This window comes from Carcharhinus amblyrhynchos, chromosome 20, assembly GCF_965287045.1.
Source record: "Carcharhinus amblyrhynchos chromosome 20, sCarAmb.v2.hapA, whole genome shotgun sequence".
NCBI classification, from domain to species: Eukaryota; Metazoa; Chordata; class Chondrichthyes; order Carcharhiniformes; family Carcharhinidae; genus Carcharhinus; species Carcharhinus amblyrhynchos.
Genome location: NC_137343.1, coordinates 45252860 through 45275685, shown reverse-complemented (window position 1 = coordinate 45275685; position 22826 = coordinate 45252860). Strand labels below are relative to the sequence as shown.

Here is a 22826-nt window from a genome sequence, read left to right as displayed (position 1 = left end):
ATTGGTGTACATAGTACAGCTTATAGGCTGGCTGCTTAATTTGTTCATTCACAGTATCCATTTATCCCATTAATGTGTCAAAGAAAATACCAAGAACTCAAATTACAAAAGACCCCAGGCTGTGTGAAATGCAGGAATTCAACTGTGTGCTGCAGCTGGTTAAAAGCACTGCAAAGACACAGGAAAACATTTTGTCATTTAAGGAATGAGGCAAAGGATTAAAATAAAATTTTACCTGAAGATCTGGATCAGAATAAGGTTACATTTCAGGAAAAAAAGGCACCAAAATTAATTTGCTACTTTGTATGGAACCCTGTAGTTTTTAGGCTGAAGATTAGTACAGCAGCAACAAAGTGAACCAAAGTTGGTCAACTCTAATTCAACACACATCTGCTTTTCCATCTGTGTGTACTTAGGTTATTAATGGATCTTCAGTGGTTTTGTGACAGCCTCAGGCACTCCCAGATCATAACCACAAAGAGTAAACATCGTTCTGAAACTGTTCCAGTTTCAGAAATGCACCTCTCGATTGCACCAATGTGAAACATCTCGTTGTTACTTCAAGATCCAACTGAGGCCACTAATGTTAGCAACAAATGAGAGGTCGATCCTGCACTACGATCTGCTTATCATGGCACCTGAATCCTTAAAGTCGATTCTTTATTTTAATTTTTTTTTAAAATTTCATCCTTAAAATTAGAAAGCCAATGCTCAGAGTGGATTTGGCAAACACAAATCTATTCCCTACATGCTCCAAATTCAAGATGTAATTGAATCCAATTCACAATCCCTATAAGAGAGACATACAAGAGAGAGACAAGAGAGACATACAAGATCCAAGCTGACAAGATGAGGCACTGCATCTTATCGTGGGCTTGATCCGACAACGTTTGATATTAACCCAAAAGCTGCAAAGAATCCTGAAAGTCAGCAGAGAAGTTTTCCATTCCATCTGTCTGAACTGGATTCAAACCCAAGCAATGGCACCAGATACACTTCTGGCTCGCCTTTAAATGGGATTAATTATCTTTCTGATCAAAGGCCATGATCTGAAATCTTAACTGTTTCTAACTCTACAGATGCTGCCAGGCTTGCTGAGTATTTCCAACATTTTCATTTCAGCATCCGCAGTAAGAATTATCTTGCATTTGTTCAGTTGCTGCAGTACTAATTTCTTGCCCCTAGATGGTAATGTTGCTCTATTCTAGCTTCCACTGCCCAGTTGCACCTGTTTTTGGGTCATGCTCCTTCCTTTCGATGGGGGAGGGGAACAGCAGTGTTCTGCTTCGCTAGGCTTTCTGCGGTCCATTGCAAACAACCCCAGGCAACAAATGTTTTTTGCTTTTGTTAAGCACTAAATGAAATATCCAGGTTGGGATAAACTAGACTTCCTCACTCTCTAACTGACCAGATTGACAAATTAAATGGAGCATTGTGCTCGGTGGCTAATGCGAGTTGGGTTTGTATGCCCGTGTATCTGTGTACTACTGTTCAAATGCAGTCGTGCTCAATCTTGTGCATCTTACCCGTCTTTGTTGGGGGTATCCTCAGCTGACTTTGCAGTGGCTGGTGCAGGATCCTGAGTTAGTTTAGTGGAGACGGACTTGGCAGCATTAGAGTCTGAGGAAGGCTGAGGCTGGCTGATCTGTGAAGGCAGCACTGACCCTGGAAGTGCCCCTGCGATGGGTACACTATTAAAAAAAGCGGTTGAAAAATCCCTAATAACAGAACAAAACAAAAGGCAGTTTATGAGACGACATGGTGATTTTTGAGTAATTAAATACTGTATTAGAATGAGTCAAATGATAACAATAATCCTACGGAGTTCAATAATTCAAAACTATTACTTGTATCATAGCTCAGAGTCATGCTTCATTTACAGATTCCAAATACAGATATCTCCAATTGCTTTACCTTGAACTCAGCCTTTCTAGGGATCTGGTCTATCCTTTGCTACAATGCGGATCTATAAAGCTAGCTAGATAGTGCATGTTCATGGAGCTTTTAAGGACACCTGCAGCACACAGCCCTCACAGACAGGGGTGGAATCAAAAGGATGACATGCAGTGTGCAAGATGGCAGAGTGGAAAATTCCATAATGATATTTATTTATTTGCTGCATAAAAAGATATTATCTAAAAGCAGACACCAGACAAGCAAGCTGCTGCTGCTCCTGTTTCTCAGAAAGTCCTTCAATTTTCTGAGAAGCTCGTCACCTTTGGCACTTGGAACCTGACAAAACCATCATCTGGGTCCCCTATTGCCACTCTGCACTTCCCCTGACAATCCCCCTACAAATGCACAAGGAAGAGTATCCCACTAATACCTCCAGCAAGTAGAGCAGCCACACCACTTAATTAGCATCATGAGGAACCAATTGGGAAGGTTCCAAATCAAAGTCATCCTTCTTCTGCAGCTCAACAAAGAGGTTAATCAGTTAAGCATCATGAGAACCCTTGGGATGAGTGGACCAAGTCCAGACATTGCTACTACTGAACAAACACACAGAGGGACAAGTTCACTGAGTCCTGCTTCAACAACAAAAACAGATAATGCTGCAAAATCGCACCAGCTCTGACAGCATCTGTGGGGAGAGAATAGAACCAACATTTTGAGTCTGAATGACCCTTCATCAGAGCTGAGAGCAAAGAGAATCAGCACAGATTTATATTATGAGGGCAGGGATGGAATGGGACAAAGGGAACTCCAATGAGGATACAGAAGGCTGAGAAGACGCTGAAGGTGTACAATAAGTTCTCATTCCCACTCCTATAAAGAGATTTTAAAAGTTCTGGAATAAAAACTCAGCAAATTGATCCAGGCTAATATTATCTCTGATCAATGAACCATTGATAGCAAAAGACACAGCTGGGAAGATTGGAGTAATAAGTGAATTAACTGAGGAAGAAACACATCGAACAAGCTACAGGGGCAAGTGGAATCAAGAAACAACCAATTATATTCCTGTAAGGAGACTGAATTGAAGACTATGATGAGGCCAAGATCAAAGACTTCTGTTTCTTTCACCTGGAAGCTTTTTGAAATTTGAATCTTTCACCTGCCCCGAGAACATTTGTATCTGAGACCTTCAGCCACTTTGCAATCCCTCCCCAAACTGCTCTGCTTTATCCTCCTACTTCAAACGCCTCCCAATCTTACTTCCTTTAGGATGCAGATTAGTACAAAACTTCACAGCATGCATTTTAAAGTGACTATTAGTGGAACATGAACAGTATTCCAACTGCCATCAACATGAACAATTAATACACGTCACTTAAATACTTTCACTTGCTGAACATATCAGCATCTTAAAGCATAAATCAATCTGTGATCATTTTTCTGGCTAGCAGCAGCCCACAAATAGCAATTAGACAGAATGGGTGATCCATTTTTCAGCAATATTGTCTGAAAGGAATGTTGGACAAGTCTTTAGGAACCCCTGATCTTCTTTGAGGTGTGCCTGGAAGGAGACAAATGGCCCCTTTTTAATGTCTCACGCAGAGGAGTTCCCTCTGACAGTGCAGCACTTCCTCAGCATTGCTATGCTAAAGTCTTAGTGTTGGCTTGAACCCATGACTTTCTGATCCAAAGGTGAGTATTACCAACTCGGAGTCAATTTAGCTCAGTTGGTTGGATGGCTGGTTGGTGATGCAGAGCAACACCAACAGCACAGCTTCAGTTCCCGTACCAGCTGAGGTTATTCACGAAAGCCCCACCTTCTCAACATTGCCCTCACCTGGGCTGTGGTGACCTTGGGTTAAAATCACCAACAGTCAACTCTCCCTCTCAAAGAGAGCAGCCTATGGTCATCTGGGACTTTTAGACTGGTGTCTCATCTCACGAGGTGAACTTCAGAAGCCAGAGAAAGCTGGGGCAAAATTGTGGGGGAGTCCAATGGAGAACAGCAACTACTGAGTAACCTGCCCCACAATATGGTCACAGGCCTTACATATGCCAAAGCAGACAGGACTTCCTATTCAAACACTCGCTGCTGCTCTACACAAATAGCTTTGTTCTCTGCTGTAACCATCTATGCATCATCCATTCCCATAGACATCTCACCTGTCGACTATTAAATAGAGTTCGACTGAGTTGGAAACACAGAACGCATTGTAAGTCCAATTAACAGAGAACAGTTTCCCAAACCATTTTGGAAAATTCAGAAGCTTTTCATCAACGAACCATTCAAAAAAATTTTAATTTACGTTCTAGATCTTAAATTGAAGCGAAGTGATTCAGGGCTGGCGTCAGGAAATACAAGGGAAAGCTGGAACCTCTTACTCCACAAAGTTGTTGAAATTAGTGGATAATTGAAAACGATTGAAGTGAATGGTGGAACAGGCTCAAGGGGCTGAAGGGCCAATTCCAGTTTCTATGTCCCAAAATGGAAAACAATGAATGCATCGGTCCATTTGCCAATCTTATGCCAGCAATTTATACCAGCACCTCTTCATTGTAACAAGACCCTCCTTTTAAATATCCATTGGTAGCAATGAAAATGGCAGGTTCTACTGCAGCTCTAAATCCAGCATTATTAAGGGCCCCACGCAATCCGGACATTCTCTCTTCCACTTACTTCCATCAGGAAAAAGATACAGAAGTTCAAAGTCACATACCAGCCGACTCAAGAACAGCTTCTTCCCTGCTGCCATCAGATTTTTGAATGGATCTACCTCAAACTAAGTTGTTCTTTCTCTACACCCCAGCTATGACAGTAAAACTACATTCTGCACTTTCTCTTTTTCTTATCATAGAAATTATCACAGAATTCTACAGTGCAGAAGGCAGCCATTCGGCCCATTGAGTCTACATGGACTACAACTCTTTCTCTATGAATGATATGCTTAGTCTGTATAGCACGCAATAAACAATCTTTTCTCTGTATACTAATAAATGTGACAATAATAAAATCAAATCAAACTCCTGTTCTAGAGAGGGACAGCTACAGTCTTCATTCTTTTAAGTTACCAATCACAGGGGGTAAAAGAGAGCAGTTTTTTTTTACAGGCTACCCTCACTCTTACAAACCTGACAAACAGATTGCTGCCTTCAGCCAGATGGTTGAGTCTTGCAATTTGTAACTATGCCCTTCAGTTTTACCCCTCATTGAACGCTGACAATTCAAAACTCGCCATTGAGAAAGACAGCAAGGGAAGAACCGGATTCAAAAGCATCCCCTCAAACTATTTATAACGTGACTCATTTCCCTGGTGGCTGACAAATTATTTTTTGCTAACTTTTGCTGCTTCAAATCACTTGATCCTTGCAAGAAGCATAAGGTTGAAAGATTTAGAAAACTTCAAGTGGTAAATTACCGTTCGCAAAACGGGTGGTCCTGGTGGGAATCACACATCCAGGAAGCAGCAGCAAGCAGATAGAAGAATATCACCTTATCACAAGCCCTCTGGCATGAGAAGCAGCACCGACCAAGCCCAGGTTTCCATGTTGTGAACATACATTTCCACAATAGAAAACTCAAAACTTGTTTTATAAATTGACTTTTTTTTAAAAGGAAAAGTTTGAGCGTCACTTTAAATTCCAATTCAGATTCATTGTGAAGTGTCTGAAAGTTGGCGGGGTAGTAAGGGCGATATCAGTGTCTGACTGTCACTGTGGCAACGATCAGCGTGACCAGGGTGGGAAGAGTTGAAAACCGAGGTTTCTTTGGAGTTTCCAGGAGATTTCAGGGTCAAGGATTTTACATAGTGAGTGCTGATTACATCATTAGCAGAGCTGGCTAGGAAGAATTACACGGTACATTGCATCAACACTGGAGCACCTAAATCAAAGACACTTATTTCAGATTCCTACTTATTGACTACAGCTCAGCCTTCAGTACCATTATTCCTACGAAACTCATCTCCAAACTTCGTGGCCTCAGACTCAGCTCCTCCCTCTGTGACTGGATCCTAGACTTCCTAGCCCATGGACCGCAATCAGGCAACAACACCTCCTCCATCCTCTCAACTGCAGTGCCCCACATGGCTGATTTCTCAGTGTGCTCCCTATACACCTATGACTGTACAGCCAAATTCCCCTCCAACTCAATTTTCAAGTTTGCTGATGACACCACTGTAATGGGATGGATCTCAAACCATGATGAGACAGAGTACAGGAATGAGATACAGAATCTGGTGGACTGATGCAACAACAATAATCTCTCCCTCAATGTCAGCAAAACGAAGGAGATAGTCATCGAATTCAGGAAATGTAAAGGAGAGCGTGCCCCTGTCTACATCAATGGGGACAAAGTAGGAAAAGTTGAGAGCTTCAAATTTCTAGGTGTCTAGATCACCAACAACCTATCCTGGTTCCCCATGCCGATACTATAGTTGAGAATGCCCACCAATACTTCTAGTTTCTCAGAAGATTAACGAAATTTGGCATGTCTGCAATGACTCTCAACAACTTTTACAGATGCACTGTAGAAAGCATTCTTTCTGGTTGTATCACAGTTTGGTACGGCTCCTGCTCTGCCCAAGACAGCAAGAAACTACAAAGGGTCATGAACCATGAAACTACAAAGGGCCATGAAGTCCAGTCCATCACTCAACCTAGCCTCCCACCCATTGACACTGTCTACACTTCCCGCTGCTTTGGAAAAGTAGCCAGCATAATTAAGGACCCCATGCACCTCGTACATTCTCTCTTCCACCTTCTTCCATTGGAAAAAGATACAAAAGTTTGAGAATACATACCAATTGACTCAAAAACAGCTTCTTCCCTGCCGCCGTCAGACTTTTGAATGGACCTACCTCGCACTAAGCTGATCTTTCTCTACACCCTAGCTATGAATGTAACACTACATTCGACACTCTCCTTTCCTTCACTATGAACGGTATGCTTTGTCTGTATAGCGTGCAAGAAACAGTACTTTCCGTTGTTAACTAATACACATAACAGTAATAAATCAAATCAAAACAAATCTGGAAAGTGCAAGTAGTAGCAAATACCATCAGTAATAAAAAGCACAGTTACAGAACCTGATTGTGCAAGGGTTATCAGTAGAGACATGGTCGTTAACAGGAGGTTCCAGTTAGGAGGAATTATTTTCACAGCAACTTCATTGCAGTGTTAATGTAAGCCTTCTTGCGACACTAATAAATAAACTTTATTATGCACCACAAAGGAAATCAATGAGCACCAATTCAGATGGCCAATAATCTGATTAGTGCTGCTGATATTTTTAATATAATTACTTTCTCAATCTCTCACTCATTTCCTCTTTGATGCAAACAACAGCTATTCATATTTTTGAAGAAGCAACAACAGACTAATTAGAAAATGTCAAAGTTAATCAGAATACTTCTTCAGCAGAACTAGAGCAAAATCTCTTTTTAACTCATGAGCAGAATGTGCTTTACTATCACAACAACAGGCCCTTTGGCCAAACCAATGCATGCAGTCACTTATGCCCCATTTAAACCTATCCCATCCTCCACCATCCAGCTCTATCAGCGTAACGCCCCTGGTGTCAAGGTCCAGGATGTCACTGAAGAACACACGGGGGTAGGGGAAGGGTTCATGGCTAGATAATGGACATATGACCAACATCAGTACCAATCACATTGGTAGAAAAAGGGATGAGGTCCTATAGGCAGATTTTAGGGAGTCAGGAAAGACATTAAGAAGTATCTCTAACGTCATAATCTCCATATTATTTCAGGTGCCAAGCACTCGTGAATATAAAGAGAAGGTTGGTGCAGACGTATGCATAGTTGGAGAAGTGACGCTGGAGCGAGGGCTTTAAATGCATAGACATTGCGACTGGTTCTCGGGGTGGTAAGACCTGTACTGATCAAATGGGCTGCACCTTAATAGGCTGGGGCTAATGGCCTCATGGGGTAGTTGCTAGTGCTGCGGGAGAGGATGTAAATTAATTTGGCTGGGGAATGGAAACCACGGTATGGTACTGGAAAGGTGCACAGAGGACTGGGAGAGACAGATAGCATCAGAGTAAGAAATAGAAAGGGATTAGATGGAGCCAGAATACAGCAAGATGTATGGAATCTGAGAATTATTGATTATTACTTTTTTTGATTCAATAATCAATTAATTAATTTAATTAAATTTAATGTAATTTGGGTTTACAGTGCACGTACAAAAATACAGGAAGCAAGATGCAAATAAATATAATTTTTGATTTGATTTATGATTGTCGCATGTATTGGGAGACAGTGAAAAGTAGAGTTTCTTGTATGCAATGCAGACAACGCTTACCACTCAGAGAAGGAAAGAAGAGAGTGCAGAATGTAGTGTTATAGTCGTAGTTAGGGTGTAGAGAAAGGTCAACTTAGTGCAAGACAGGTCCATTCAAAAATCCGATGGCAGCAGGGAAGAAACTGTTCTTGTCATTGCAATAACGGAGACATGGCCCAAAAAAAGGACAGAAGTGCATTCTAAATATTTCTGGGTACGAAGTGCTCATGAAAAATAGTGAAAAAGAGAAAGGAAAAGAAATGGCAGCACTTATTAAGGACATTAATGTGATTGAGGATTCCCTCAAGGGTACAAGTGCTGAATCCATTTGCTAAGAATTAAGAAGCAATAGATGTACCATTATAATACTGGGTCATTCTACTGGTCAGCAACAAATGGGAAGGAAAAAAAGAGTAAATTTGCAGGGAACTATAGAGTGGTGCAAAAACAGTGGAGTGGTGATAAGAGGTGATTTGAATTATCCACAACTAGACAGCGAGTAAAAGTGTCAAGCACAGGTGTGAATTTTCTTGGCCAGTACGTTTATGGTTCAATGGAGGAGGACCCATTGTTATTTCTGGGGAATGAGGTGAAACAAGTGGATTAGGTATCACTAGGAGGACATCCCAGAGTATTAAAGGAAGTGGCCCTGGAAATATTGGGTGCATTTGTGGTCATCTTCCAAAATTTTATAGTCTCTGGAGCAGTTCTTAAGGATTGGAGGGTGGCAAATCTAACCTCACTATATAAAAATGGAGGGAGAGGAAGTAGCAAGAATTATAGATCAGTTAACCTGATTTCAGTAATGGAGAAGATGCGAGAGTCTTAAGATATGATAATAGAAAATTTAGAAAGCATTAACAGGATTGGACAAGCCAGCATGGGTTTATGAAAAGAAAATCATGCTTAACAAATCAACTGGAGTTTTCTGAGGTTCTAACTAGTAAAGGGAGAAACAGTGGATGTGGTGCATTTGGACTTCTGATAAGGTACCTTATAAAAGGTTAGTGGGTAAAATTAAAGCACACAGGATAGAGGGTAATGTATTGGTATGGACTGAGAATTGTTTGACAGTCAGGAAACAAAGAGGGAATAAATGGTCTTTTTCCCAGTGACAGGCAGTGACCAATGGGCACCACAGGGATCAGTGCTTGGGCCCCAGCTGTTCACATTATATAAAAATGATCTGGAATAGGGACCCAAGGCAACATTTTCTAGTTAGCTCTCAATAGAAAACGGATGGAATTGTGAGTGAGAAGGATGTAAGGAGGCTTCAAACTCATTTAGAAAAGTTGAGTGAATGGGCAAACACTTGGCAGATGCAGTACAACACGGCTAAAAGTGAAGTTATACATTTTGGTGTGAAAAACAGAAAGAGTACTATTTAAATAGTGAGATATTGGGAAGTGTGGATATACAAAGAGATCTGGGTGTCAATGAAAGTGGAAAGACAGGTATAGCAAGCAATGAGCAAGGCAAATCAATGTTTTACTGCAGTTATACATTGCTCTGGTGAGGCCTCACCTGCAGTACTGAATGCAGTTTTGGTTTCCCTACTTAAGGATATACTTGCCATAGAGGGAGTTCAGTGGAGGTTCATTAGGTTGGTATCAGGGTCGGCATGACTGTTCTATGAGGAGAGATTGGTTCAACCGAGCCTATATTCATTGCAGTTTAGAAAGGTGAGAGGAGATCTGATTGAAACCTATAAAATTCTAACGGGACTGGACAGATTAGATAAAGAGAGGATGTCTTCCCTGTTTGGGGAATCTGGGACCAGGTGACACAGTCTCTGAATATATGTAGACCATTTAAGACTGAGATGGGGAAAAAATTCTTCACGCAAAGAGTAATGAATATGTGGAATTCTCCACCACAGAAGACGGTGGAGGCCAAGACATTTTAAGTATTCAAGAAAAAAATGGATAATTCTTTAGATTTTAATGATGTCAACAGGTATGGGGAGACTGCGAGAGTATGGCATTGAGATCGAGCATCTGCCATGATCATACTGAGTTGCAGTGCAGGCTTGCACTTTCAATGGCCAACTCCCGCTCCTAGTTTCCATTTATGGAACAATGATCATAGTATAGATTCATATTAGTTATGCAAAAGGAAAAGGAGGAATCCAAAGTGAAAAAAAACACTTGATTATTGCACGGTCCATTTGAAAGGGTTGAGATTCGGCCTGTCCAAGTTGCAATCAAACATTGACATGCAAAACTATATTGGAACAAGAGACGGCCTTTAAAAAGGAGATGATATGAGCACTGTAGAGGTACACCCCCATGGAGGGGAAAGGGGAAAAGGTAGGGGAACCAAAGCCAGAATTCCCATGATGATGAGGGAAATAGACTGTATGTTGAAATTGAGAAAGAGATGGATGGGTCAAGCAATACAAGCAAGAACTCAACGGAATATAGAAAGTGAAAAGGAAATCAAAGATGCAAAGAGGGAGTATGAGAAGAAACAAACAGCAAATATAAAAGGCAATTCAAATGTCTTCTGTAAACATATACATAGTAAAATGGTAAAAGGAGTGTTGCATTCTGGATTAAACTAGTGAATAATGCATGAGGGCATGGCTGAGGTTTTAAATGTCTACCTTTACCAAGGCAGAAGTTACTACTAAAGTCACAATGAAAGAACCAAGATAACGGATGCGCTAAAGCTGATCAAAAAGGAGGCGTCAGAAGAGATGAGCGTACTCAAAGCTAAGTCACCAGAACCAATCAGATGCATCCAAGAATACTGAGGGAAACAAGGGTGGAAATTGCAGAGTTACTGCACATAATATTCCAAATGTCCTTAGATATGGGATGGCGCCACAGGTTAATCTCAATGATGACAAAGCTTTTAGAAACATTAATCGTTGACAAAATTAATAGTCACTTAAACAAGTGTGAATTAATTAGGGAAAGACAACATGGATTTGCTAAAGGCAAATAGTGTTTGCCCAACTTCTTGCTGACTGAGGTCAAAATGGAAATGTCTAGAGATGGGGATGGCATAGGAGAGAGGGAAAGCAGGAGAGGAAGGGTGTAGCACAGGAGCGAGGGAACTGCATTGGAAAGGTGGCATGGGAAGGATGAAATCATATGAAAGAGTGAGAGGTTATAACAGCAGGTGGCATGGGAAGAATAAGATGGCATGGGGAGTGAGTACTGAGTCAGCTCATGGAACTTGTTCAGAATTCTAATATGATTGCTCATGTTTTATGGATGTTTATGGGTATAAACTAAAGGGGGCCATTCTAGAAGGAGGTTGCAGGAACTGAGAGACTTGGGTGCATATGTGTACAAATCACTGAAGTCTGGCAGGGCAGATTGATCAAATGGTTAAAAATGCACACGAGAGCCAAATGCAAGTTAGCCTAAACTGGAGAACTGCGACCAATTCTGGGCACGTACTTTAAGAAGGATGTGAAGGCGAGAGAGAAGTTGCAGAAAAGGTTTACGAGAATAGTTCCAGGGATGAGAGACTTCAGTGACGTTGTTCTCCGTAAAGAAGGTTGAGAGGAGATTCAATAGAAGGACTCAAAATCTTGAGGGGTCTATACAGAATAGATAGAGAGAAAGTGTTCTCATTAGCAGGAAGGTCAAGAACCAGAGGGCACTGACTTAAAATGGTTGGCAATAGAACCAAGAGCAACCTGAGGAAGAATGCTTTTACACAACAAGTGGTTAGGATCTGGAACATATGGCCTGAGTGAGGGGGTAGGGGAAAGTTCAATCGTGGCTTTCAAAAGGGAACTGAATCTGCAGGGAAAAATTATGCAAGGCTACAGATGAAAGGCAGGGGATTGAAACTAGCTAAAACATGATTTGCAGAGGGCCAGCACAGACTCAATGGACCAAATGATCACCTTCTGTTCTGTAACCATTCTTTGATTCTATCACCTTCGTATTCTTATCAGACTTCCTCGAATATGCATTTATACTGTTTGTCTCAATTACTGCGTGACAGCAAGTTGCACATTTTCACTCCGCACTGGACAAAGAAATGTCTTCTGAATTTCCAATCTGATTTCTTAAAGAACCCTAGTTTTGCACTTCCCCACAAGTGGAGATGGATGCTCTGTGCCTATGTCAAGACACTTCATAATTTCACAAAACTCTATTCGATCATGACTCAGCCAAGATTTCTGAAGTGAAAAGAGACTCAATCTTTTAACTTTTTCCACATAGCTATAATCTCGCATGTCTGGTATGTCCTTGTAAGTCTTTTTGGACCATCTCCAGAACTTCCATATCCCTTTCATAAGATGGCAATCTGTGCCGTACTCAGCACTCCAAGTGTGCTCTAACCAAGTGTGATAAGTCTCTGGAGGCAGAAGTCCCTTCACCAAAATCCCTTTATTTACAATTCCATCAGCAGCACACAGCGTGCTATCAGTCAGCAGTCTACCTTTGGGAGTGCCACAGGAATTGACACTCCCAGTTAAATACAAGGAAAAGACTCTCTGATTGGCCCATCAATTGACTCCTTAATCAGAGAGTTCAGATTTCAGTAGGCCAACCTCAATGGCCTGATTGAAGGCATTACACCAAGATAAAAGCAAATTACTGCGGATGCTGGAATGTGAAACTAAAACAGAAAATCTCAGCAAGTCTGACAGCATCAGTGGAGAGAGAACCAAGTTAATGTTTCGAGTCTGGATGAGTCTTGAGATGTTAACTCTGTTCTCTCCACCGATGCTATCAGACCAGCTGAGATTTTCCAGCATTTTACTGATTGTGTCCTAAACAAGATTTAATACAGTTTACCATAACATCTGTATTTCTCATTCTATCCCTCTGGAAACAAACCCTAATGCTTGGTTTGCTTTTCTTATGGCCTCATACACCTCTCACGACTTTTAGTGATTCATGTATTTGTACTCCCAGCTTCCTAGGCTGCTCGACATTATTTTCTAAGTAAAGCATTCTTTCCTTATTTTTCTTACAGAAATGTAATCGACTTAACTGGGTTTCAATTCAATTGCCAGATGTACATACAGCCAAGCTTATGAGAATTTTTCCTGGACCTCCTCAGTATTGCTTTCCCTCCCAATTTGGCATCATCCACAAACTTTGAAATTGTGTCTTTGATTCCAAAGTCTAACTTGTTAATATAAATTATGAACAACAGCAGTCCCAGCACTAATCACCGTGGGATCCTCAACCCATCTTCTGCCACTTTGCACAGCTATCAATTAAACTCTACTCTATACTTTCTGTCTTTCACCATTCTGCTACTTCTAACTCTGCATGCTCTGCCTCTATTAATTAGTCTGTTATGTAGTATCTTATCTAAGGCCTTTTGAAAATATAGATATATTGCATCTAAAACATTGCCCTTAGCAGTTCTCTCCATCTCTTTTAAGAACTCAGTGAGGTTGGTCAAACAAAACTTTTCATTTTCAAATTCACATTGACCATTCATTAGTATATTTTTGGTTTTCAGGTGTTTTTCTATGTTCTCTGACCACCTGACTCTTGTTTCCATCTCTGGTCATTTCTTTTGTCCTCTGCTTTTTCCACACCCTTCCTGATTACATATCCTTAGGCACTACAGTCAACAGCAAGGGTTTGCCATGCATTAACTCCAACTCCAGTCAACTGCAGATGTCACTTGCAGATATCTTTGTTTTGCAGATTTGAGTGATGTGTTTGACTTGTGCCATTCGCAAGTTTATCATAGAGAATGCCTTTGGCAATGCAGCCAACATCCGCTGCTGGTTCACATCACCCAGCCAATGGAGTCAATGCTCATCCAATAAGGCAAACATGCTGGACATCCATTGCACAGTGGTGCAATCCAGATCTGGCACTCTGTTCTGCCAGGGTATGCCCAATATTTGTCTGAGGCAGCAAAAATGGAAGTTGTTCAGCCACACTTCTTGTGTATTTTGGCCGTGCTTCGAGTCAGCAAAGGAAGATACTGAGAGTACAAACCTGCTACGCGTGGAGCTTTTCTTTTCGGTTAACTTAACGTTGGTTCACACTCAGCTTTGAAGTGGAAGCTGTGGCCTTAACAATCCTGCCAGAGATTTCGGCATCAAAGGATAGCTGGTAATTGTTGATCCAAGGTACATGAAGCTGTCAACACCCCACCAAGATGCCTTGTTGAGCTCTACTCTCTGGGTTCGTTATCCAGCTCCTTCGTACAGTAAAGTCTGGAACGGCTGCGAGAGCTTCTCTGGTAACAGTGATCTCCACTGCATAGAGTTCAGGGTAATGCTTGACTCACCTTTCCATCTGTCAATGTCTTCAAGGGAATTGATTTGGTTCCTTCTGGGTTTGTTGCTTTCTCCATTCTTTCATACATCCTTGTAGCATCCCTGTATCAGCATCACACTGTGCGCTGTTGCAGAGTTTTCCAATTTTGATTAGTGTAGTGCCAAGCAGTCTGCTGAGACTTAATTCTGGCAGCTCTGAAAGCACCTGGATTTTGTTTGCTGGGGACAAGCTTGTAGCTCATGGGGGCTCTCCTCTTGGTTGCATTAACTGACTCCTAGTCAGTCCAATAAACCTCAAGTCAGTTAGAATTCCTCTGATCTCTTTGCCCATATGCAATGAGTGCAGAGATGATCCCACTTCAATACTGCACTTTAGCCTAAGGCATTATTGTCCTGAAGAGCCTAATCGAGGAGTGCCTGGATCCTTTCTGGGTCAAAACTATGACAAGTATTGATTTGAGGATGATCTTTCTACTTGGACTGTATAAGATTCTTGGCTGAAACCTGACCTTGCCACACACCAGTGGTCAGTGTCACACTCGAAGCTGTGATAGCTGTAAGTGCTGAGAACATTGTTAATACTGATGGTCAGATATAGCTGGGGTCAGTGGCACGATCTTGGATCATAATTAATTAGAAATAATTATTTAAATTATTTAATATTCATTCTCTCTCTGTTGCTTGCTGTGGTTTTATCCTGAGCATTTCCATCCCGACTTTAGTTTTTAAAGTTTATGAGCCTGCAGAATATTTTTATTCAATTTAATTTCATAATTCTTCTTTGCTTTCCTAATATTTTGATTGCTCTCCTAGTCTTTACATATACTACCTCATCCTAGCTTTTCTCTCACATCCATGAATCCAGAATCCAGTAAAAGTCCCTTCCCTTCATTTTTTTTTACATTATTTCTTCATTCATCTTTGAAAACTCATTAGTGTATAGTTGTTCTTGTTTTTAGCAGCATACATTTTTCCTGGGCTCTTTTGCACACAGTTTTAAATATTCCCCACTGGGCTCTGCATCATTGGTTATCAATGATCACACTGAATGGCAGAACATATAGTTTACTTTGCTTCTATTTCTCATTTTCTCAGGAGAACACTCACCAATAAAGTTCAGAACATTGCATGCTCACTGTAAATATAACCAGGTTACTGCCAGGGGCAAATATTTCATGTTCCCCTTCTTTGTTTAACCAGAAGCAGCTTCTCCAGTAATCAAAAGAACCCAGTCAGCCATAACCGGTCTCCCTGTGCAGCCTTGCAACACTTAGTGGCCTTGAACCTTACTGAAACTTCCATCTTACACTCCCAAGGGTTGTGCAATTAGTGGAAAATCAAATCAGTTTAATTAGAATCATAGGTGGAACGCTTCGTTCTGCCCGTGTTCAGTGACACTAAGCCACAGCTCTGAATCATCCAGACAGAACAATTGTCAAATGCTCTGCTTCCACCAACCAGGAGATAAAATATCAGTACTTATACATTCAGTGTAACAAAGCTGGTGCTAAGTGAGTTTCCCTCTGTTATCGCAGTAATCTCAGCACAATGGCCTGCTGAGTTCGAGCCTTCCTAGTAGCACAAGCAAGAGGTGGTTTATAAAACTGAGGGCTGGCCATAACACATATTAAAAGGGAAACCAAAGTCATTGGCTGGGAAAGTTACAAATCTCTAATTAATTGGTGGAGATTGAATGACATCAAGCCCTTAACATGCGGTTCTCTGAAAACCAACTGAACAAAACAGACATAAGTTACTGCCCTTTACTCACTCCGAGTTCTGCATTTAGCATGAAACACACATGCATCTGAGAATAATATTTTCTTGATGGGTTTCTTGATGGATTCTTAACTGTGCAACAACATTTCAAAACTTTTCAAAAGGGGATTGAAAAGACCTCTTACCCCGTGTCTAACTGAGCAATGCAAAAGGGAGTGATTCTTCTCCGTCCGTCAGCTGTCCTAGTTTCAATCTGCTTCTTTAATAAATTCTATAAAGGGGAGAAGAGAAAGAAAGAAAATTCAGACGCTATTATCCAGCGCACCATTTGCTTCGACTGAAGCTCCCAGTAATGTGGCCAAGGCTCTTAATTAGTTTTCTTAAGCTGCTCAGTTTATTCAAACTGCTCTTTTAATCTCTCAGACCACAGAAAACACAGTACTATAGAGAATCCTCCATTCAAAAGTGAAACAAATCCTTCAAAACTAAACATTAAATGTGATGGGAGCAAAATATCTTTCAGAACATTGCACCGACGATTGTCATGCATATTCTGATGATGGGCAATCCTGCCACCTTTCACAAGATCCTTGAAACACAACTCCCCCTGGAAACAAGCTGCATCATGTTACACCAGCCAGCTTTATAACAGCAACCTGGACAACACAACCTTTCGTTGCAGGGTGGTAACTCATCCATCTAATAATAAGCAACATTAGGCAAATTTTTACTCAACTTTACAACCTGTTAATGATTGTGCTTCACATAATACTCTGATCCATTGTGTTGTAGAATTGAACGAGGTACTCTAGCCATGTACAATACAGCTTAAAACAAAGGATCATTTTATAATCACTACAAATTTTGATAATTCATAGTAGTCAACAATGAGAACAGATATTCCATTTTGGATGCAACCCCATGCAAGATGAAGCAGGGGCCTTTTTTTTTAGGGACAGTAAACACACCACTACTTGACAGTTCAAGCAAAGTTAACCCCACCCACTTCCCCCTTCTGGAGAATAAGTATGTATTGCTAAATAGAGGAGATAGGAGCCAACAGTTACTTTTGTCTTTTGTGTCATGGAGATTAAGGATTTGCAAGTTGATTAGCAGCCTGATAGGTGACCATGGGCTGTAACTGTCTATTGTACCATCTGGCAGGATGGTTTATGGGGCTCCAACAGCCTATGAATTTGACAACTGTGGTGGAGGTGGATCAAGAGGGCAGGGCTGAGGGGCACTCACCGGATGCAATGATCGCAAAAAATGTCAAATCATAACAACTGCTATTAATGTCACTTTAGAGTCAGCCAGTTACAAATTACTCTAGTGACTAATACAACCAATAATAAATTGTAACCCGGAAGAGAACAAATTTGAAATATGGCCAACTAGGGCAACTGAACTGCATGACAAACTAAGACCAGTCTGCCCAAGGTAAAGGTCGATGATGTCTAACTCATCTTTGTGTTTGAGACCCAGGTACTATCTGAACTATGAAGTGAAAACAGTTACAGATTCAGCAACCGAACAGAGAAAGAAAATTAGAACTTGATAAACGCTTAATCACATCTCAAGATAGTCCAAAACACTTGACAACCAATGAATTGTATCAGTGAAGCACAATAATTGTTGGCAAAGCCTATGTTCTGATCATCCTATTCATCAATTACAGGGCAAGAAAGACAAAGAGGATCATGTCTTCAAGAAGAAACCAAGACCCTAGTTCTTGGCTCAGACAGGAGTTTCCGTCATATACAGCTGAGAAGATTAAAAGATAAAGTATTCAGACTCAGGGATCACCTGGATTGGATTCAATTGTTTGAAGAAGCTGGAAATAAATTTTCCAGAATTTATTTTGTTTGTATTCTCCAGTGGATGTTATGGATGCTGGGGTCAGGGTGGTGGTTGCCTATGGGGGTGGTCTGGTCATGATGTTCCAGTTATCATGATTGTGGTGCAGACTCGATGGACAGCTGATTTTTTTTCCTGGCCATCAAATCTGTATGTCCCAAAGAAAACAAGCATTATCTGTCTTTATGCTATTGTACATCCAAACCGGGTCTCTTTCAGGTCAAGCCTCCAAGACAGCACCTTCCAAACTATGGCCAATACCATCTAGAAGGACAAGGACTGCTGACGCATGGGAACACAATCAGCTGAATGCTCCTCTCCAAGCCATTCACCATACCAACTTTGAAACATACTGCCATTCCTTCACCATCGCTGTGTCAAAAACCTGGAATTTCAGTGCTAATCACTGTGGTACCGTGTGGTACTGTGGCACAATGGTTAGCAGAGTTGCCTCACAGTGCCAGGGACCCAAGTTCAATTCCTGGCTTGGGTCACTGTCTTTGCAGAGTCTGCATGTGCCCCCCCATATCTGCGTGGATTTCCTCCAGGTGCTCTGGTTTCCTCCCACAGTCCAAGAAACGTGTTGGTTTGGTGCATTGGCCATGCTAAATTCTCCCTCAGTGTACCTGAACAGACACCAGAGTACGGCGACTAGGGGATTTTCACAGTAACTTCATTGCAGTGTTAATGTAAGCCTACTTGTGACACTAATAAATAAACTTTAAACTAAACTCCTTAACAACACTATGGTGCACCTACATCACATGGACTGCAGCGGTTTAATAAGGCAGCTCACAACCACCTTCTCAAGGGTAATTAGGGAAGGGCAATAAATGCTGGCCTAGCCAGCGACACTCACATCCCTTACTTGTATTTTGAAAAGTGCAGGTTACAAAACAAGGGTCAACGGACCCTTGCATAGTTCATGTTCCCATGGCGGGTAGTACAGGAAGTATGCAGCTATGTTGATTATATAGTGTGGGACTTCATGGATCATGGTTTTTACTTTGAACAATGTGCTTGTGCTGTCGAGACAGAAGGGATAAATCAGTTTTTTTCAGGTTGGCAAGCTGTAACTGGGTGGAGTGCCACAGGGATCAGTGCTGCCGCCTCAACTATTTACAATCTATATTAATGATGTGGATGAAAGGACAAAACATATGGTTGCTACATTTGTTGCTTACAAAGGTAAGTAGGAGATTTGTGAAGAGGACATAAGGAACCTACAAAGAGATACAAATAAGTGAAATCAAAAATAGGGAAACAAAAATTTGACAGATGGAGCGTAATGTAGGAACATGTGAAATTGTTCACTTTGGCAATAAGAATAGGAAAGCAGTATACTACTTCAATGAAGAGAGACTGCAGAACTCGGTGATACAAAGAGATCTGAATGTCGTGGTACATGAATCACAAGAAGGTGCAATAAGAGATTAGGAAGGAAAATGGAACGCTGCAGCTTGCTGCAAGGGGAATAGAAATATAGCAAGTAGAAGCAAGAGTGGGCCATAAGGCACTTCGAAGCTGCTCCAACATTTAATATGATCATGGCTGATCTTCTACCTCAACACTATATGTCCGTGCTCTTCTCATACCCCTTGACACCTCGGAAAAGAGGTACAAGTTGCTTGGATTTAATTTTCCCAATATATTCAAAGCAAATGTTGTATTGAGGTAGCCAGATGACCCTAGCTAATTAAGTTAATTGTTGTGGAAGTATTATAGTAAAGGCACAAAGTATCTCTCACTCGGCCGAGTTTGAACATTTGAGTATCAGGGAAGCATGGAACTGAGCATAACCAAAAGATTCTTAGAAAAAAGATAAAAACTATTTCTAAGCCCATCATCATGCACTCAAAGGGGTCCAAGGGAGTACCAGTTGAACCATGAAATAGTTGAGTATTGCAATGAATCCCATTAAATAGTGGTTAATAAAACACATACAACTGTAACCACAAGTCCAGCGCTCCAAAATCTGGAAACACCAGATGTCCGGAATGTTTTCAGCCAGCCCTGTAATTCATAGGCTCACCACTCGCAAGCGCCACAACAAATCACCAGCAAGTGTCACTCAGTGATGCACGCGGAGTTCAAGAAACAATGATCATCCGGCCAAATTGGGAAGATCATTGATGAAAACTTTGCTGTGTTTCTGCTCCTATCGGCCTATTGTACGGATCCTTACCAAGTGGGGGAGAAGGACTGGTGTGTGTGTGTATGTGTGTGGAGTTACACATTTCCAAGAAAGACTACTGCAGTGGCTACACATTAGGTAAGAGATAATGGCAAGATCTTCAAGTCCACATCAAAATCTTACGACCGTTTATACTGGCAGCATCTTATGGTCCCACAGACAGTTTCCTGGTGGTGAGGGGTATAGTTGACAGGAAACCTCATTGATAACAGTGGGATCATAAAATCCCTCTGCTAGTGAGTGGCACGCCACCTCCTGCCACCGTGAAACACACCACAGAGGGGGAGGAAAATCCCGCCTGGACACTATGAATGCACTAGGATTTACAAGCCTTGAACAATATTTATAAAAGAGTACAAGTAAAATACTCCAGTGCTGACCCTTGTTCAGTTATTAACAGCACTGTTTTTAGTCTTTAACATTCTGAATAACATTCCCTTTGTCTTGTGTTCTTGATATCTTTGCCAATCTTTCCTGAGCTGCCACCTATCTCTCACTTTCCAGTCTGCCCCACTTTCTGCTCCAACTATACAATCCATCACATTTCTACTCCTCTTTAGCTCTGAAGAAGGGACATAAGTGTTCGAAACATTAACTCTGTTTCCCTCTCCACAGGTGCTGCCTGACCTAAGGAGTTTTTCCAGCATTCCCTGTTCTTGTTTCAGATTCTACTATCCACAGTATTTTGCTTAGCTTAATCTTAACGTTAATGTTGTGGTTAAAATTTGTTACCTTTCGAATGTCCTCGAGGCTCTCTCCATTCAACATATTTGCAACCTTGGGAGCCATCAGCTCCCTGGAACCTAAAGCATTCTTCTGTTCCTGCAATTCTTTCTGTTGCTGTTGGTACTTCAGCATCTCTGGATTCTCAATAATGGTGGTAGACAGTTGTTGTTCTGTTGTAATGGCGAGGCTTTTGCCGTAGGTCTTCTGATGAATCATATTCTACAAGACAGGTAAAACAATGGGAAATTTGTATCACCAGCTAATAGTTAACACTTTGCATGGTAAAGCTAAGAGAAGAGTCATACATTGCCTTTAAGGGAAGCTCATTAAACATCAGCTCATAATCAGATTTGCCTCTGCTCCCAGTGAGAATGCTGTCTCGACAACACATCATATGATAGTGCACTGTTTGCACATGTTAAGAAATTTTTAGATTTTATGCAATGTTTGGCAACTCTTGCAGCAAGAATTTCCAATTAGAAGCTAAACAGCAGTTTAATTGACTCTTCCTCCTGGATTAAAATGAACTAAAACCAAACAACTCTTAAAAACCACCAAGTAGTTTTCTCTGTCCAAGCTGAAGTCAAATGCAGATGCAGTGAGGTGAAACAGCAGTATATCAAGACATTTGCTGAATAATATTGAAAATAATAGATCCTTGTGGTTAACAAATCTACTAATGCAATTCAGGCCATCGGTACAGAAGGCAGGAAATCGACACATTGAAATTTTTTACCTGAATTCAGCAATGAAAATATCCATATCTCTAGAGATAGTGTCATCTAATATGCATCTTAAAACAATTATTTATGGTAATTATTATGCCCAAATAAACCATAGAAATGTTAAAGATAGAAGAGGAGACTAGCTTGGATTGATGCCCAATGAAGTACAGAACAGACAGAGTAGATATTTTGATGCTTAAAAAAAACTTAAATGGAATTGATTAGTGATTAAGACATAGATCTCTCATCTGTATAATGTCACGGAACACATTAACAGTGTTCCTATACAGGGTGTATCCACACTTGCTGCCTTCCTCTCCTTGGAACACGATTGAGCAAGACATCAAAGGCCGTGGAATCTCCAGGCTGCTGTGAGTCACTCAGAAAAACACTATGTAGGGTGATGGAAAATGATATTCTTTTGATCTCTGAGGAAAGATTGCTCCATTAAAATGGTGCGCTGCACCTCTGGAGGCCCACCACCCAACATAACCTACTTCCTCCGGATTTTCAGTGAGCCACCATTACATGATGTTTCATCCGGCAATTCAATGCATCGTGGTAGTTAGCATTCATTATTTTTTTAGAGGAATTTCAGAGCTATCTTTTCTTGGACGTTCTCCCTGTGCATATTTTCAAGGAGGGTAAATCAGGGGTTTAATTTCACTGCAAGTTGTGCACAATCTGGCAAAAGGGTGGGATTGATACTTCAAGTCTGTTTCACCTCCTTCATGACAAGTCCCTGTGCCCAAGGGATTCAGGCTCTAGGATACGGGTGCCACACCACCCACTGGATGGACAAAATTATTTGGGTGTGTTATTAACAGATAAATTTACAAGCAACCTGGGAACGTGCATGGAAGGTATACGTTCACCATAGTCAAAGAACCAATAAGCCAGGCACAACTCTGCATTACCTTCTCCTCCTCGGTTAGTGGGTCACCCAGCTCTTCCTGTGAGAAATCCAAAAATGCCACTGTCCCATCCATGGAGCACACAAGCAATCCTAATCCAGTCAAAGTCCTGGGTACAGAAATCACAAAAACAAATGTACATTTAACATCTTCACGGATTCACAGAATTGTCACAGCGCAGAAGGAGGCCATTTGGCCCATCACATCTGCACTGGCTCTCCAAAGGAGCAATTCACCTTTTGCCATTCTCCTGTCTTCTCCCCATAACCCTG

General features: G+C 41.2%; 1 protein-coding gene across 2 annotated transcripts in view; it reads right to left on the bottom strand.

The window, feature by feature from the left end:
• hira (histone cell cycle regulator a) overlaps positions 1–22826 on the bottom strand; it is a 94855-nt gene that overhangs the window by 33570 nt on the left and 38459 nt on the right. For both annotated transcript variants that reach the window (XM_080208511.1, XM_080208512.1), the window contains 4 exons: positions 22558–22663; positions 20922–21134; positions 16324–16409; positions 1527–1718 (listed from right to left, as the gene is read on the bottom strand). In XM_080208511.1, coding sequence (XP_080064637.1) covers positions 1527–1718; positions 16324–16409; positions 20922–21134; positions 22558–22663 — 597 coding nt within the window. The remainder of the gene's footprint in view (positions 1–1526; positions 1719–16323; positions 16410–20921; positions 21135–22557; positions 22664–22826) is intronic.